The sequence below is a fragment of the Peromyscus eremicus genome, chromosome 10, assembly GCF_949786415.1.
Source record: "Peromyscus eremicus chromosome 10, PerEre_H2_v1, whole genome shotgun sequence".
In the NCBI taxonomy this organism is placed as follows: Eukaryota; Metazoa; Chordata; class Mammalia; order Rodentia; family Cricetidae; genus Peromyscus; species Peromyscus eremicus.
This window is the reverse complement of record NC_081426.1, coordinates 84,951,683-84,967,037: the sequence shown is the minus strand read 5'-3', so window position 1 is coordinate 84,967,037 and position 15,355 is coordinate 84,951,683. Positions and strand designations below refer to the sequence as shown.

Below are 15,355 nucleotides of genomic sequence, written 5' to 3'. Positions count from 1 at the left end.
TGCAGTCTACAGGGAACACAGGCTTCCTACACTGAGCCCCTGACCCCAAGCGAATGCCCATCCCTCATCCCCCAAGCTTGCACCATCTCCTCCTTTTAAACCCAAGTCACCAGCAGAAGGCACCAGCTAGTCTCAGGAGCAGAAGAGAGGCACTGCTCCTCTGTCAGCGGCAGTGAGCAGCCTCCCCAGAGACTCAAAGTGTAAATGACTTTAGGCCTTAGGATTAGCACGAACTTGACATCTGTCCACCGTTAGAGAAGACATCGAGCTTAATTGAACAGGAAAGTGATGATGACAAAGAGATTAACATACTGACGCCAATGGGAGCCTGGCCTCTCTCTCTGTCCTCACATGAAGCCACACCAGATGAAAGCTTGCACTCCAGGAGAGTTAGGGACCCCCCAAAGCCTTAAGCAAGCAGCTGCCAGGGCCCTCTCTCCTCCCTATGCAAGTCACCCGACCCCTAAAGCATCTCATTGCTGCTCTTGTCCGGTGAACAGAAGAACAATTCAGAATGATTTCGGGGCTGCACATTCTTAGTGATCTGCAGGACCCTGTTAGAGAGAGCACAGTCTTCAGTAGGTACAACCACCATTCAATCCAGCTCAAACCTTTCACCTACTGTCAGGACATTGCTACCTATGGATTTTAGCAATGTCCCCAGAGTTGGCCAGTTCACCTGAAGACAGAAACAAGGGAGAGAGGAACAAAGGAAGGTCAAGAGAAGGAGGAGAAGGGGGAGTTGGCAGACATGGAGAAGGTAGTATCATATTACAGAAACAACAGAGCAGGTTCTGGATCAAGTATTGTCCAGAGCCTGAAGAGCTACACCCTACTCATTCCAGCCCTCATTAGCCGTGAGGCCCAGGGCAGGTTTGTTTCTTACCCTCCTTGCTCTTCATATGAGCTGGGAGGATGGTGGTGTCTATCCAGTGGAGTCATTGGTAAAACGAAACACTGAGCACTAATGGCGGTTATTCCCTGCCTGCCTAGTTGGGTGTGAATCAGTGTCAGCTATGACGAATTACCATTAACTCTCGTACAATCTATTATCTTACAGTGTTACAGGTTAAAAGTTCTAAAAACCCAAGTGTTAACTGGACTACGTTTCTTAGAACCCCAGAGAAGTCATTCCCTTGACTTTTTCCATATTTGGCACACTCATGTAGGAGATTCTTCCTGTACCATCTCATCACCCTGCCCTCTGCATCCTTCCTTACATCTTTTCCAACTCTGCCTCGCTGCCTCAGTCTCACACAGATATACCTGATGCTCCAGGACACTGTCCCATCTCTAGATGCTCCACTTACATTAGGGAAGTGGTCTGGTATGAATGAGGATGGTACCAATGCTATGATTTAAATACAGGAGGTGTCGAAAGCTAAAGGAAAGGCTGCTTTGGCACCCCGGCCTGGCACTTACCTGTACAGGTCCCTTGCCGGTTGTAGAAGCCGTTCCCACAGGTGCTCTCGCAGCTGCCGTCTCTCAGCACTTGCAGTGGGTCTCTGCAGGCCACACAGTGCTTCTCTGTGGGACCCGAGCAACCCGCACAGGACTCGTGGCAGACTGCAGACAAGCAACACAGTCAGGGACCGGCGTATCATAGAAAAGACTACCCACCTTTTGCATTCGAAGATTTAGAATTTACAGGAAGATACAGGTTGGCTCCTTGGCTCCTGAAATGCTATGCACAGAACTGACCCCAAGAGAAACACACACCATGCCCGCCCCCAGAGAAAGAGAGGGGGGAGGGACGGAGGGGGGGGGAGAGAGAGAGAGAGAGAGAGAGAGAGAGAGAGAGAGAGAGAGAGAGAGAACAAGACTATCTCTGGGGGGGGGTCAGAAGTACAACTTCCGTAAGTTATTGCTAAGGGATCTGGAACAGGAAATTGATGGCTTTGGAGTAATGGGAGTCCCGGGGAAGGAAATAATAATTTTCTGGGCAAAGATGGGCTGTCTAACGAAATGCCATGGCCTTCATCCCCTGGCCCTGCCTGCCATAATCACACTACAGTGTGTGCAGGCCAAGGAAGCTCCGCCCACCTCCACCAGCTTCTTAAGAATGAGCTGGGGAGGGATGTCATGGGCGAGCCTTATCTGGACCATTCAGAGACCCAGTGCTATCTGATCTCTCTCCTTCTTTTCCTCCTTCCTTCTCCCCATCACTCCCCAACACACTGCTCAGCACCTCTCCATCCTGACAGGTCTTTCCTCCTCTTCCCCTGGCTGCAATGCCCCACACATATCCCCAGGACTCCCAAGGCCTTCACTTCTTTCAATCCTTCCCTGTCTAAATGCAGGCCGTTCCTAGACTAGAGTTGTTCTCTTAATATTTCATTTTTCTTTCTCTTCCAGCATTTGCTCTTTTATAATTATCTGTGCCTCCTCTTTACCTTAGCGCTTCTATAGAGAGGTTTATCCTTAACAATGGAACATCCTGTGATTGGCTAGCTGCCTGTTTTGAGAACCCCTACTGTGATTTAGTTAACACATCTTATTTTTAAGGCATTTGCTTCACAATGGAGTACAATCTATCTTCCAGAAGCATTGATTCTGATCAACAAAATTGGCGGAGAAAATGAATGCATTTGCTGCTTACAAGTGATTGGGTAATCATACCTCAGCAATTTAATTAAGTATTTGTTTGGGAGCAGAAGAAAAGACACCTACATTGCAAACTTCAGAATTCAATCCCCCTCGCTCAGTTCTAAATTGCACAAGAAAGTCTTAATTTCAGACAATTTTTCTCTCTGGTGGATTTAAAGATAATTACGAATTGTGTTAACTGCCAGGAAGACTGCAATAGAGTAACCGTGGGGGGACCCATTTCAATGGAGCCGAAGGAGGAGCACCCAGCTATGGGGAGCATAAGAGAACAGTGAAACATCTTTGGGAGGTGGAGCATAGGGTGTGGGGAACGAGGTCTGCCCTCATGTTGAGAGCTCTTGGGCCTCTACAGAGCACAGTGGTACAACTCTTGGCCTTGGACATCAATTATTCTAATTCTACTGTGAAATCGGGAAAAAGATCATGCAAGAGTGGTACAAGGTCTAATTTAAAATTTCAAAACTCTTATGGTTGTCACAGAGAAAGGGGGTGAGGTCATATAGGTAAGCAAGGTGACTGGAGTGGACTCTGTGGTCCAGGTGAAAGATTACAAAGGCTTAGGCTAGTGACTGAGGAAAGAGAGAACGGCGAAGTTTTCGCTGTTATTATCTAGTTCAGTCTTGACAGTGTAAGCTTCATGACACCAGCGCCCATTCCTACTTTGTTGACTGTGTCTGAGCACACTGTTGGTGCCTCACAGACATCCCTTGAGTGACTGCATTTATACTTAGCTCTCTTGTTTATATTTTATAAAGGTCACACAGGAATTCTCATCATGCTTACAGTGAGACTCTGACACTATATCATAACTGTAAATGGAAGAGAGGACCACTTCAGAAACAGTTCTACCTATACACATGAGATGTCACTGGGCTACCCCTGATTACTGACTGTAGCCATCACCCAAAATATCTACCATTCTTCATGACTTTGTCTCATTCATTCTGAATGCATACAAAGACACTACCTAACACATCCACCAAACACAAAGCCCAGTCTCATTTCCAAGATGGCATGTCAGGCAGATGTATCAGCCATCAGTGGAAGCTGCTGCTATGTTCCAGATGCCACATGCTGTGGGGGCCTGTGTAGCCTTCCTCCCTAGCTCTAGGTAAGTCACATTACCTGAGAACAAGTACCACAAACACATGACACACTTCATCCCTTGAATCCACTGGAGCACTACAAAAATCTCACTGCAGAGTTCCAATGGAAAGTGAGGCTACAAAGATACCACAGGCCAGAGTACTGAACTTATATGGTCCATGGGAGGGCCTTGGACCTCATGCCATGGAAGAGTTGTAACAGGTATCCTGGTGGGTGGGATTTTCTTTTCAACTGATACAAGTCAGAGTTATCTGGGAATAGGAAGCTCAACTGAGAAAATGCCTCTACTCAGATGGGAGTGTGGTCAAGACTGCAGGTATCTTTTGATTGACAATTGATATGGGAGAGCCCAGTCCACTGTGGATGGTACCATCTCTGACTGGACAGGTGGTCCTGAAGTGTATAAGAAAACCAGCTGAGCAAATCAAGGGTAGCAAGCCAGTACAGAGCACTCCTCCATTTCCCCTGCTTCAGTTCCTGCCTCCAGGTTCCTGCCCTGAGTTCCCTCAGTGAACTGTGACTGTGGATATATAAGCCAAGTAAGTTCTTTCCTCTGCAAGTTGCCTTCGGTCCTGGTGTTTTCTCACTGCCATAGAAACCTAAGACAGCACAGCAATGGAGTGACGAATTTTAGTGTCAGAGTACCTTGCAGTAGTTTGTCCTAACTACTCCATTATTGGTCTTTTGCCTTCAAGGAGCAGTCACTTCCCCAATGGGGACTGAGTTTCAGTTATTTTAAGCCCTTAGTGTTCACACTGAGGTCTAGTACTCATTAACGTGTGCTAAATGAATATACACAGATTTTTATTCATTACCGGAAAATCATGCCATTAACCACCTTCTGCATAGAAACAGCTACCCACAAGGTAATGATTTGAAAATGTGCTGACCTTGAGGGTATAAAATTTACTTTTAAAATGCTAAATCTCAGATGCATTTTTGATGACAAATGCTCAGATACACTGATATGTACTACCAAATGCAATAGTGGTCCCGGCTGGCCCTCCTCTTCTCTCTGTATCAGACAAGCAGTTTTAGTGCAGGCACAATGGTAAAGGAGATTCTATTTCAGTACAGGCTGCACTGAGCTGTCATTCCTTAGGATGACACACACCTGCTGTGCTTTACGTCTCTCGTCTGATTTCCAACACTGAACATGTGTGACCACCAGCTGTCTCTTCCTGCACTTCGTTTACACGTGGGCCCTGCTCCATTGGGGTATTATGAGAAGTAAAAGGACACTCGCTCACTGACTTTTCAGCATAATGTTGCTTAGTGATGCATCTCAGATCATCGTGAGTTTGCACTGTATGTCGTGAATATTGCGGTAATAAATATTTGAAAGAGTGACCGAGGCAAAGCCATCTTCTCATCGCACGCATAGGACATCATTTACTTGGGAAGAGCCCTGACTTTTCTGAGGCATAGCTAGACAAGTGTTGACTCATCAAACAATTCATTTCAAAAATGAAAAGAATGGATGGCCTTTCTTTTGTCAACTTTATATTGAAATCCTACATAGACGATAAAGAAAAAAAACTTTTTTAGAGCTTCATAATATAGAAGGAAAGGATTTTTTAGATAACTTTTAAAAACCTATGCCTCTCTGAGAAAAATGCAGTATACCTTCAGAGTTAAAAGTACTTCCTGCAGTCAACTTTTTATTTCTAGAAAACCTTTGCTGAGTGTAGGCAGGGGTCAGGTGCTCATAGGCTCCAGCTTGGGAATCACAGTGTCCCTCCAGGGAAGAAAAGCAACCTTGGGTGGCCTTTCCACGCCCTTTCATGTCAGAATACCAGCTCGGGGAATCATCTCAGATCGCCAGTGAAGCCAGGATCTAATTCCAAGCCACCATATTACTCTGCCGAACAGCTACCCAGCGCCAGGTTCGGCCACAGCATGTGTGCCACACACCAACCAAGCTCTTCTGCAGTGTCTTTCATCCATTTTATGACAAGGCTACCTTGCACTCCATCTCACAAAGATGAGGAAGTACTTGCCAAGGATTATTGTCAGGAGCTAGAAGTTCAGTTTTTCTGTGTGTGTGTGTGTGTGTGTGTGTGTATATATATATATATATTATATATATGTGTGTATATATATATATAATATATATATATGCACATATATGGGTGGGTAAACATCACCATATGTACTCATGGAGACCAGAGGAGGACATTGCGTGTCCTGTTCTATCACACTACCTTATCAATGTCATACAGAGTCTCTCACTGAACTTGGAGCTAGGTTAATGGCCAGGAAGCCCCAGCAATCCTTCCATTTCCTCAACGTCTCTGGGGTTATAGGTCCATGCACAACCATGCATGGCTTTTTACAAGGATGTTAGGGATTAAAACTTCAGACCTCATATTTATACAATAAGCATCCTTACCCACTAAGCCACCTTCCCACAACCCAGTGATTATATATATATATATATATATATATATATATATATATATATATATATATATACATACATATATATATATATTATACATATTTAACAAAGGACCTCTTTTCCCTTAATTTCCTCCTATTCCTTCTTTTGAGACAGGCTCTTGAGCTCAGAGTGGATGTAAACATCCTATGCAGCTGAGGATGACCTTGAACCTCTGATTCTCGATACTGTCTCCCACGTTCTTGGCCTACAGATGTATACCACTCCCACAATTAGTTCGTGCAGGGCTAGAGACCCTCAGGGCTTCATTCATAGTGGGAAAGCACCTTATCAACCGAGCTACATCCCATCCCTGTATGAAGCTCTTGTTGGATGAAAACATGTTTCTACCTTAAAGTCAAGTTCGTGGTTCCTTGGTTTTCTATCCCATATGATGAGAATAATGGTTTTTTTGTTTTTTTGTTTTTTTGTTTTTTTGTGCCTGATTCTCAGGAATACAACGAGAGGACAGGCTCAGAGAAGGCAGCTACTGAATGTGATCCCACGTGTGGCTTCAGGGAGACTTGGCAGATCATGTCTCCTCTCTTGTCAAAAGCAAAGCAATTTTGAAGGGAGAAAATTAAAGGGCACTGAAGATGGAAAGGCAGGCTCCCTTGGAAGGGAGGAAAGAGACGGAGCCTTAAGGTGTATGTCAGCGGCTGTACAAAGGGGACCCACCCTGCCCAGATGCTTCATGCTCCACATTCTGTCCTTACAATCTCCACCAAACAACGAAAGCCCTTGGGGAAGCCACTGGAAACAGCCTGGTGAGGCTCAGGAGTTCAGAAGGTCCTCTCTACCCTGCTTTCACCCCGTCGGTCCACAGCCCCACAAGAGGCCAAAGCCCATTACCTAGAAGCTCAACATCACACATGCTTTAAAGGGGCATCTGAGAAATCACCATATCCGATCCTTCTACTCCAATGTTAAGTTCCTTAGCAGGCTGGGCTTCTGCCTTCCACCTGCTTCCCTTTGCCAACCAAAGACTCCAAACCCCAAATGAGAATGTCTGATCTCCAGGTATTCTGAAAATGCACAAGTATATGATACGATGGTTCATTAAAAAAAAGAAATGATGAAATGCTCTACAACCTCATTAATAACCAAACAAGCCCAGATATGCAAACAAAACAGGTAAGCAATAACTACACAGGATGGATTGGACTTACACATACCAATACATATGTGCCTTAGACATGTTGCTTACTGAGGAAATAAGGGAAGGAAGGAAATATGCACCCAGAAATCTTCTAAACCATACCATGTACTGAGAACAATCAAAGCATACCTATTCCAAAATACACACAAGATTATATTCCAATAGCTACACCAGGGCTGGGGAAATGGCTCAGCCAGCGAAGTGCTTGCCTTACAATCACAAGGGTCTGAGGCTGATCCCCAGAATACGTGTGAAAAACGGCAGACGTGGTGAGTGTGCTGTAATCCCTGAGCTGGAGGCAGACAGCAGGATCGATCCCTCAGTTCCTCTGGCCAGACAGTCTACCCGTCTCAAAGTACACGGACACTGTTCCTGAGTATAATAACCAAGGCTGTCTACTGGTCTCCGCCTGATGTTTACCCATATGCACATACAACTGAACACACATGAACATGGATGTAAACACACAGAAAAAAATGCCATAGTTACTTAAGTAAGGAGATGGGAGCAAGAGGGGTAGAAATAACAACAAAGGGAATGGACTGAGTGATGGAGAGATGAGAAAGAAACACGAAAAGAGCCGGAGAGAACCCAGCTGCAGACATGAGCCATGAAATACAAGCCTGACTCACTCAGCCTGCTTCTTATGATCCAGAAACAAGTAAAGGGGAAAAAAATTCAACAAGTTTCCATTTTGCATGAGTCACACTGGGAGGCTGAAGATTCACCGGGATGCCCCACGTGAACAGAGCCGTGGCAAGAAGGCACATTCACGCATTTCTGCAAGAGTGAACATTAACACTGCCTTCTAAAAGGGAGTCGTATCAATGCGCATCAGAAGCTTAACCACGTGCATATTCAGGACCAGCAATCACCTGTTCATGAATTTAATTAAAATGATTTGCCACAATTTCTACTGAAGATGTTTATATCATTGTTATTTACGATAATGGTTAATTAAGAACAAATATCAAACAGGAGAAGGTTGATTAAACGAAGGATTGTAGAGTTGGAGAAAGAAAATTGTACAATAGCTGTAAAACCATGAGTTGTAGCAGATGAGAAACAGCACGGGGAAAAGAGGCAATGTAGTGGCATGTACCAAGTGATTTTACTTTGGAAAACATACACACAGAAACGAATTCGTAAATTAGGAAGGCAGACACCAAAATACTAACAGAAGTGACCTGAGGGAGTCTGAGCTAGGGATTTTTGTTGACTTTTTATTTTACCTTACATTTTATTGCCTTTATCAAATTATTTCTGTGGAATAAACATGGAGTTATTGGTACTTAAGGGAAAAAAATTACTAAAGGAGAGAGGCTATAATCTGCTTCCCCAAGGCACATAATGGGTAAATAGCTAGTTAATCTTTTAACCATACTTGGAATACAGCTGAAAAGTTTACTGCTATTGGGTAACACATCTGAATTTCCAGCAGGGTCTCTGTAGACCAGGTCTGGACCCAAGAAACGATCCCCTTGTTGATAGAGGCTTCAGCAGGTAAACACGGAAAGAGATTTTTACAAGTACGCTGCCTTTTCATTGGTTCATAAATCAGAAAGTAACAACAGATATCCAGCTGCCCATGAACATGCTACTCTATCATTAGTACTAGCAGTAATAATAGTAGGTGAGGGGCGCACATGCTACAGTGTGCTCATGGAAGTCGGGGGGGGGGGGCAGCTTTGTGTAGTGTGCTCTCTTCCTTTGCACAAGTTCCAGGGATAGAGCCCAGATCATCAGGGTGTGTGACAAGTACCATCTCACCTGCCTTCCCTGGGAACAGTCTGTCTCCAGCCCCTACATCTGTACTCCTGGGTCTTCAACACGAGTTCCTGGGAAACACAGTGACCACTAGGCCCAGTTCTTCAGCTGTGCATTGGCCATGACCAGGGGTAACCCCCCACTCTAGACCTCTGCTGAGTATCCTGTCCCCTAGCCCCTGTTCATGGAACACCTACTGAGTGCTTCAGCACTGCCTATCTGTCTACAGCCATGGAAAACCAAAGGAGGGCCACAGAGCAAAGCCAAGTCTTTGACTGGGGATGTTCTCAGACTTCCGGAGGCGGGGGATCAGTGCAGATGCTCAGATCTCAGAGGGGAGCTAGTGTGAGTTCTGTGGGCAACAGGGAAGGCAGGGCAGGGTCGGTGTTGGAGTGGAAAGTGTGAAAGATAAAGAGTGGCTGCGACACAGTTGAGCTAAAATAACAGAGTGACAAGAACCGGGCAGGAAGCCAGCGGATGTCACTAGTTTGTAACCCGTCACTGAAATATTTTGGGGTTCATATGTGTAAGATCTGTCTGCACGCCCAACTCTCATCTGTGGTGGGCTTCCTCCGGTCTGTGAAACCTCTGTCCAGCCACTGTCACTCTAAGAAGTGCACACAGATGTCACAGTCTCCGGCCACAGCAGTGGCCCAGGCCAAGCACCACCAGGTACCTTCTCCTTTCTGGCTTCTCCTATAGAGGCACGTCCAAAGAAAGATGGGCCTGGAAAGCCACCTGCCTGCTACCCTTCACCTAGTTTACTCAAGAAATGCACGTTCTAGAAGGGCGATGCCGTTGGCCTCCCTTCCCTTTGCTGAGTCTTAGAACACTCCCTGTATTTTACCCAATTCCCGGAGACAGTAAGCACCCTGCTACCTCAGAGACAAGAGACATAAAAAGAAAGAGGGAAGGGAAAAAAAATAGAGATTGTGTAATTGTCCCGAGGCTACACCTAGCCAAGAGTTGCTGACAAGGAGTAAAAGTCAGCAGCTAAATGGGAAACAGGTCACCTGCAGGCCACTGTCGAGGCATGCCTGAACATTCCTGGGCTTTTCCCCCATGCAATGGCACGTCCCATTTTTCTCCCATCAAAAAGTACCCCAGAATGCCTTGTATGGAAAACACACTACGTGAAATTCACAAGGATGAGATGCAACCCTACTTTAGTAACAAATCCTTACCTGTCACATGTTTTGAAAACCGGCCTCAAGACGCGGACGGACATAAATTCACATAAGCATAATTATAAAGACGACAACCAAAGTGACCTTGTTTATCTGCATAGGGGACTGTCTTCTCCCACTGAGAAGAAAAACCTTGAATTGCAGGAAAGCTGTCTGTCTGGTTCACGGGTGCCCTGGTGTCTGGTAAAAAGCCTGATGCATAGAGGAGGCTACACAGGCATTTGTTGCATGAGCAGATGGAGGGTCAGGAATGGCATTTGAAGCAGAAAGTCCCCTTCCAGAGACAACAGCCACATAAGCGACCATAACTGCTGCAGAATGAATGTAAGGACATTGCAGAAGAGTCACAAAGCTGAGCAGGAGGGCTGGAGATGGAGCCGCAGGACCGCACTGGTCTCCAGACTCACCGCGTGCCTTAGTAGTAAAACTGGCATGGTCATACTGGTTCTGGGGCAGATGGCATGATGGGGGGCACTAACTTGACAGTGGCTAGCCCTAGTCAGGAATTGCTCAGGGGGAGGGGTGCCTGTCCTGTTGAGAGCTCACACCCTCTTTGTGGAGAAGTCCACTCAGAACACCATGAGACTGCCATTAGTCATAATCACAAGCATTAGCCAAGACCCATTAAGTCTTTATCACATTGAACCATGTTCCAGGAAGTCAGCCTGACTCCCCAGTGCCTAGGTATGCTAGTTAACCACACCTCCAACAAGTAATCAACTTTAGAAGTTCCTCTGCTCAAACCAGACCGTTAAAATCTCAGCTAGGCCAACCTCTTATATATGTAAAATTTGGAGCTCCTCATCATAAAGGTTTCCTCTAAAGATATACTAATTTTGACTGAAATCCAAAAATTTCAGCATCTCATCATTTAATCCAACCCCTTCAAGAAAATGAGAAGAGGATTTTAACTTGTTAGAAATGGAATGAGTTCTCTGCATTATATTTACATATCTATAAGATATGAGTTTATTTTATTTTTAACCAGACATTAATGTCAAAAAAAATTTCTTGTTTCTTCATACAAGTCATTTGGTGTTTATCTCCCTAGGTTGAAAAATAAAAGAGTCTGTAGCTGCCTTAGTATCACCCACATACTATGTGCCAGGCAGAAGAGATTGATACTTTTCAAAATTCTCTTCCAGTCTCATTATAATTGTTTGAAGTACATAATACTGTTCTCATTATAGAGCTGAGGAGAATGAGCCTCTAAAAGGTTCAATGACTTGCCCACAGCCATCTAGCAGTAAGTGGTAAATGGAGGTTAAGATAATCTCTTCAGTTACAATCCTATAAAATGTCCAGTTACTTGATTCCTTGGGTTTCTGTGTATGAGACTGTATAACACTCGAACAGAATACACTTTGCAGATGCTTGCTGTCTCAGGTTTAATTGTTGTTAGTTTCATTTGGGGATCTCTACGAGTAACAGCTCGTGCACTCTGATTGCCAGCTGACTACAGACACCGGCTGGGTTATTCACCTCATATTCCAGGACTCTAGAGCCGGGGCTAAAGAATGAGCAGAGTGGTAACAGACAGGGAGGAAAGCCCGCAGGAAGCAGAAACCAAAGCCTCTCCAAGCACCATGAAAAGACTTGCAAGGCACATGGCTCCATTTCCTAAGCAAGGCATGTGAACTCAGTCTCTCAAAGTTTCACAACAAAGATGTGGCAAACTTCTCTGTCTCCATGTTACCCACAGTCTGCTGAAGCGTGCAGGTGGAACACGTGTACATGACAGAGCCCAAAATGAAAATGCAGGTCTCTGGCTCCCGACCCTAAGCTCATACATAACCATTGTACTTCACTCCTTCCAACTCCAGACCTGCAAAGCAAAGGTAGCATGGCCCCACCACCTCAGCCTCAGACCTTTCTGCATACCCGAGAAACACTGATACATGCATTTTAAGAACTGGGCAACATCCCACTCTTTTCCTCCTCAAAGTCTCACCCATTTGGATTCAGTCATAAGTGGTAATTGCGGTACTTTGAATGAGAATGAACTCCTTCAGATCAGGTTTCAATCCTTGGTCCTGAGTTGCTGAAACTGTTTGGGAAGGATTAGGACAAGTGGCCTTGGAGGAGGTGTGTCAGCAAGGGCTGGCTTTGAGGTTTCCAAGCCAATCCCAGTGTGCTTCTCTGGCTCCAGTTTGTAGATGGAGATGTGAACTCTCAGCTGCTCCAGCCATCTGCTCCCATGCCAAAACCATGAGTCTGATTCAACACGTTATAAATCCCCTTGGTCACAGTGTTTTGTCAGAGCAGGAGATAAGTTACTAAAACTAAAGTGAGGTTACCTTTCTTTCTTAGGGTATTTTTTGGCTTCTATCTATTAATTTTTTTGTGTGCATCGTTCAGTCGTCTCACCAGGGTAAAACAGAGGTGACTAAACAGAGAAACAAGAAAAGCAAGGAGGAGTGTTCTCAGGTCCTGGGGAGTTCAGCCCAAATCCAGACTTAGATCTAATCCCAGAATTCCAAGGTGAGGCAATGGAACCATGATGCTGAGAGTGAGAACACAAGAAATCCAGGGCAAATAAAGGCAAGCAGGGTGGGATAAGGCACCCCCCCACACACAAGGATAAGGCCTGACACCAGGCTGCAAGTGACTAACAGATAGGCTTTTGATCCCTGGAAATGGGTCAGAACAGGACAAGTAGCAAAAATCCAGTCCTAGGACCTGGGCTATATGGAATCTATAAGGGCGGGATGAAGTGGGTAAGAGGCGATGTTGAAGCAGATCTACCTGGTGACAAAGGATGCATAAATGTTAAGGTAGAAACCCAAGTGCTCTTACTAAATGCAAGGATTGGCACGGACAGGCACATGATCCCTCCATGGCCTTATCTCATAGATAAAAGAGACAAGCAACACATTACTGGTTTTCAATTTTTCTAGGTTACTATACAAACTGGGTAGTGCTGAGCCTTGGTATAGCATGTCAGTGTCAATCATCAGACTCCAAAGCTGGAGAAAGCAGGGAAATGAATGGAGACTGCAAATGGGATACATGCTGTCATCCATAACTGTAGCCTTATTTAGCTTAATCAAATTTGAAATATAACAATACTGATAAATGTTCACATGTTTATAAGGCGCAGTATGTACCTGTACATATCTCCAACCTCCCAAGGAAGGAAAAATGATAAAAAAAAAAAAAAAAAAAAAAAACCTATGGAGGAGATTCTCTGCAAGACTCAGGGTCTCTTTTCACTGTCTCATTCACCTGCCCACGATGTCTTTTTTGAAGAGCCCTGTTTATGTGGTACTTGGCTTTGTCCCATATTTTTTATTCTGCCTATATCTAACACGGCGAGCATGAATATTAATCAGGAGATTTCTGTTAATTAGTTTCCTTGGCGGAATGTTCACTTTCTTCTGGTTTTGATGGGTCAATAAAGTGGAGAATTAGTCCAGTCACAGCATAAATGGCTCTGCCAGGAGAAATCAATCCAGGGGACCCTGCCGCTATAAAATGGCAGGCTTCTTTTTGAAAAGTTTTAGCACACATTGGAAGAACATGGGCTGGCTGACAGACTTCCAAGGTCAATGGTGAAAAGTCAACACGAATGGGTACAAGCATAAATGTAGCAGGAGAGAAAGAGAGAGAGAGAGAGAGAGAGAGAGAGAGAGAGAGAGAGAGAGAGAGAGAGAGAGCGAGCCAATACTAAGAAAGCTATGTGTGAAGAGCAGTTGCGCAGTCTCAATGCCAAGATAGGACATGAAAACTGGTCACCAACCTAGCTTTAGTTTTCAGGATCACACCCTCCTCTTCTTCTTTCCTCTTGCTCTGCTTTTTTTTCTCCTTCTTATTTTATGCATAAAAACGCAACCAGCCTGAACTAAAGCAAATTGGTTTAATTCCCTGGAGGGAGCACGAACAAATTTTCCCAGCAACTTTCTACTCCAGGCGCTGGCACGAGGGTTTGTGGACGGAATGTGAAGCAGGCGGTTATGTAAACCAGTAATCAAATGAAACATTACCCACTTCAAAGTGCCCTAAACTGGTGTGAGCACCTCCAATTAAAACACTAAGCGGAGATGGGGAGAGATGACCAAAGAGAAGAAGGGGGGAAATATGTAAGGTAGGTGTGTGTGTGTGTGTGTGTGTGTGTGTGTGTGTGTGTGTATGTGTGTGTATGTGTGTGCATGTGTGTGTGTGTGCGTGTGCGTGTGCGTGTGTGTGTGTGTGTGTGTGTGTGTGTGTGTGTTGGGAAGTGAGGTGGGACAGAGGGAGGAACACAACCTTGGAGAAATTAACTTTCTTCCATGGAAATGTGTCACAGGAATGCTGGCAGGAGGTCTCTCGGATGTTAACAGGAGAATGAAAAGGAATGTATTCAACAATTTCATCAATTTGAAATTTCAACTGTTTCCATCATTAGATACTTGTGCGGGTGTTTTCACCTGCCCACTTGGAACCCGTTCTAAGATAACTGGTAAGAAGAACATGATGAGCTGAGAACACCAGAGGCCTTTGATTTTTGGTTTCTGCTTGGTTTTGCCTCCCCTCTCTTTATGGCTGAGATGTTTATGAAAGCATTGGTCCTTCCAGAACTGTCCGGGGGTAACATTTTATTCAACACTTGCTCATATAATGTGGCAGCCCTTCATGCTGGGGAAACAAAGATAGAGAGGGCATGCTCCTTGGACCACAAAGAGTGCCCTAGGCCAGACCAAAGCTACCCTGTGCTCCATACTCCATAATATGATTGGCTGGTTACTGAACAGACCTTCTGCTCTCATACCACCATGGGTATGAACAGTTCGAGTGTTTCATTTGAATCATTTCCTCAGTTCTACAGACTTGGAACCACGACTGGGAACAGAGGGAGCCAGTAGCTACTTCCACATAGCACCTCACAAGGCATGGGGGCTACTTCAACCCACATAGCTGATGAATGACACGTGTTTACTCTTCTTAACTATTCTCCCTGCTAACCAAGGGCATGCGGATGGAAGATTCCAGCTGTGTCACAGATTGGCCCACCTTACAACGTTGACCACACACTCACCCCTCTCCTTGGAGCTACAGAGAGCGGCTACCACAACCTCCTCTCTCCATGCCCCCTTTCATATTAACCTGATG

The 15,355-nt window shown here is 45.0% G+C and overlaps 1 protein-coding gene across 1 annotated transcript in view; it reads right to left on the bottom strand.

The window, feature by feature from the left end:
* Positions 1–15,355, bottom strand: part of Fras1 (Fraser extracellular matrix complex subunit 1) — a 353,235-nt gene that overhangs the window by 205,479 nt on the left and 132,401 nt on the right. Inside the window, exon 14 of the mRNA XM_059274782.1 lies at positions 1,423–1,566. Coding sequence (XP_059130765.1) covers positions 1,423–1,566 — 144 coding nt within the window. The remainder of the gene's footprint in view (positions 1–1,422; positions 1,567–15,355) is intronic.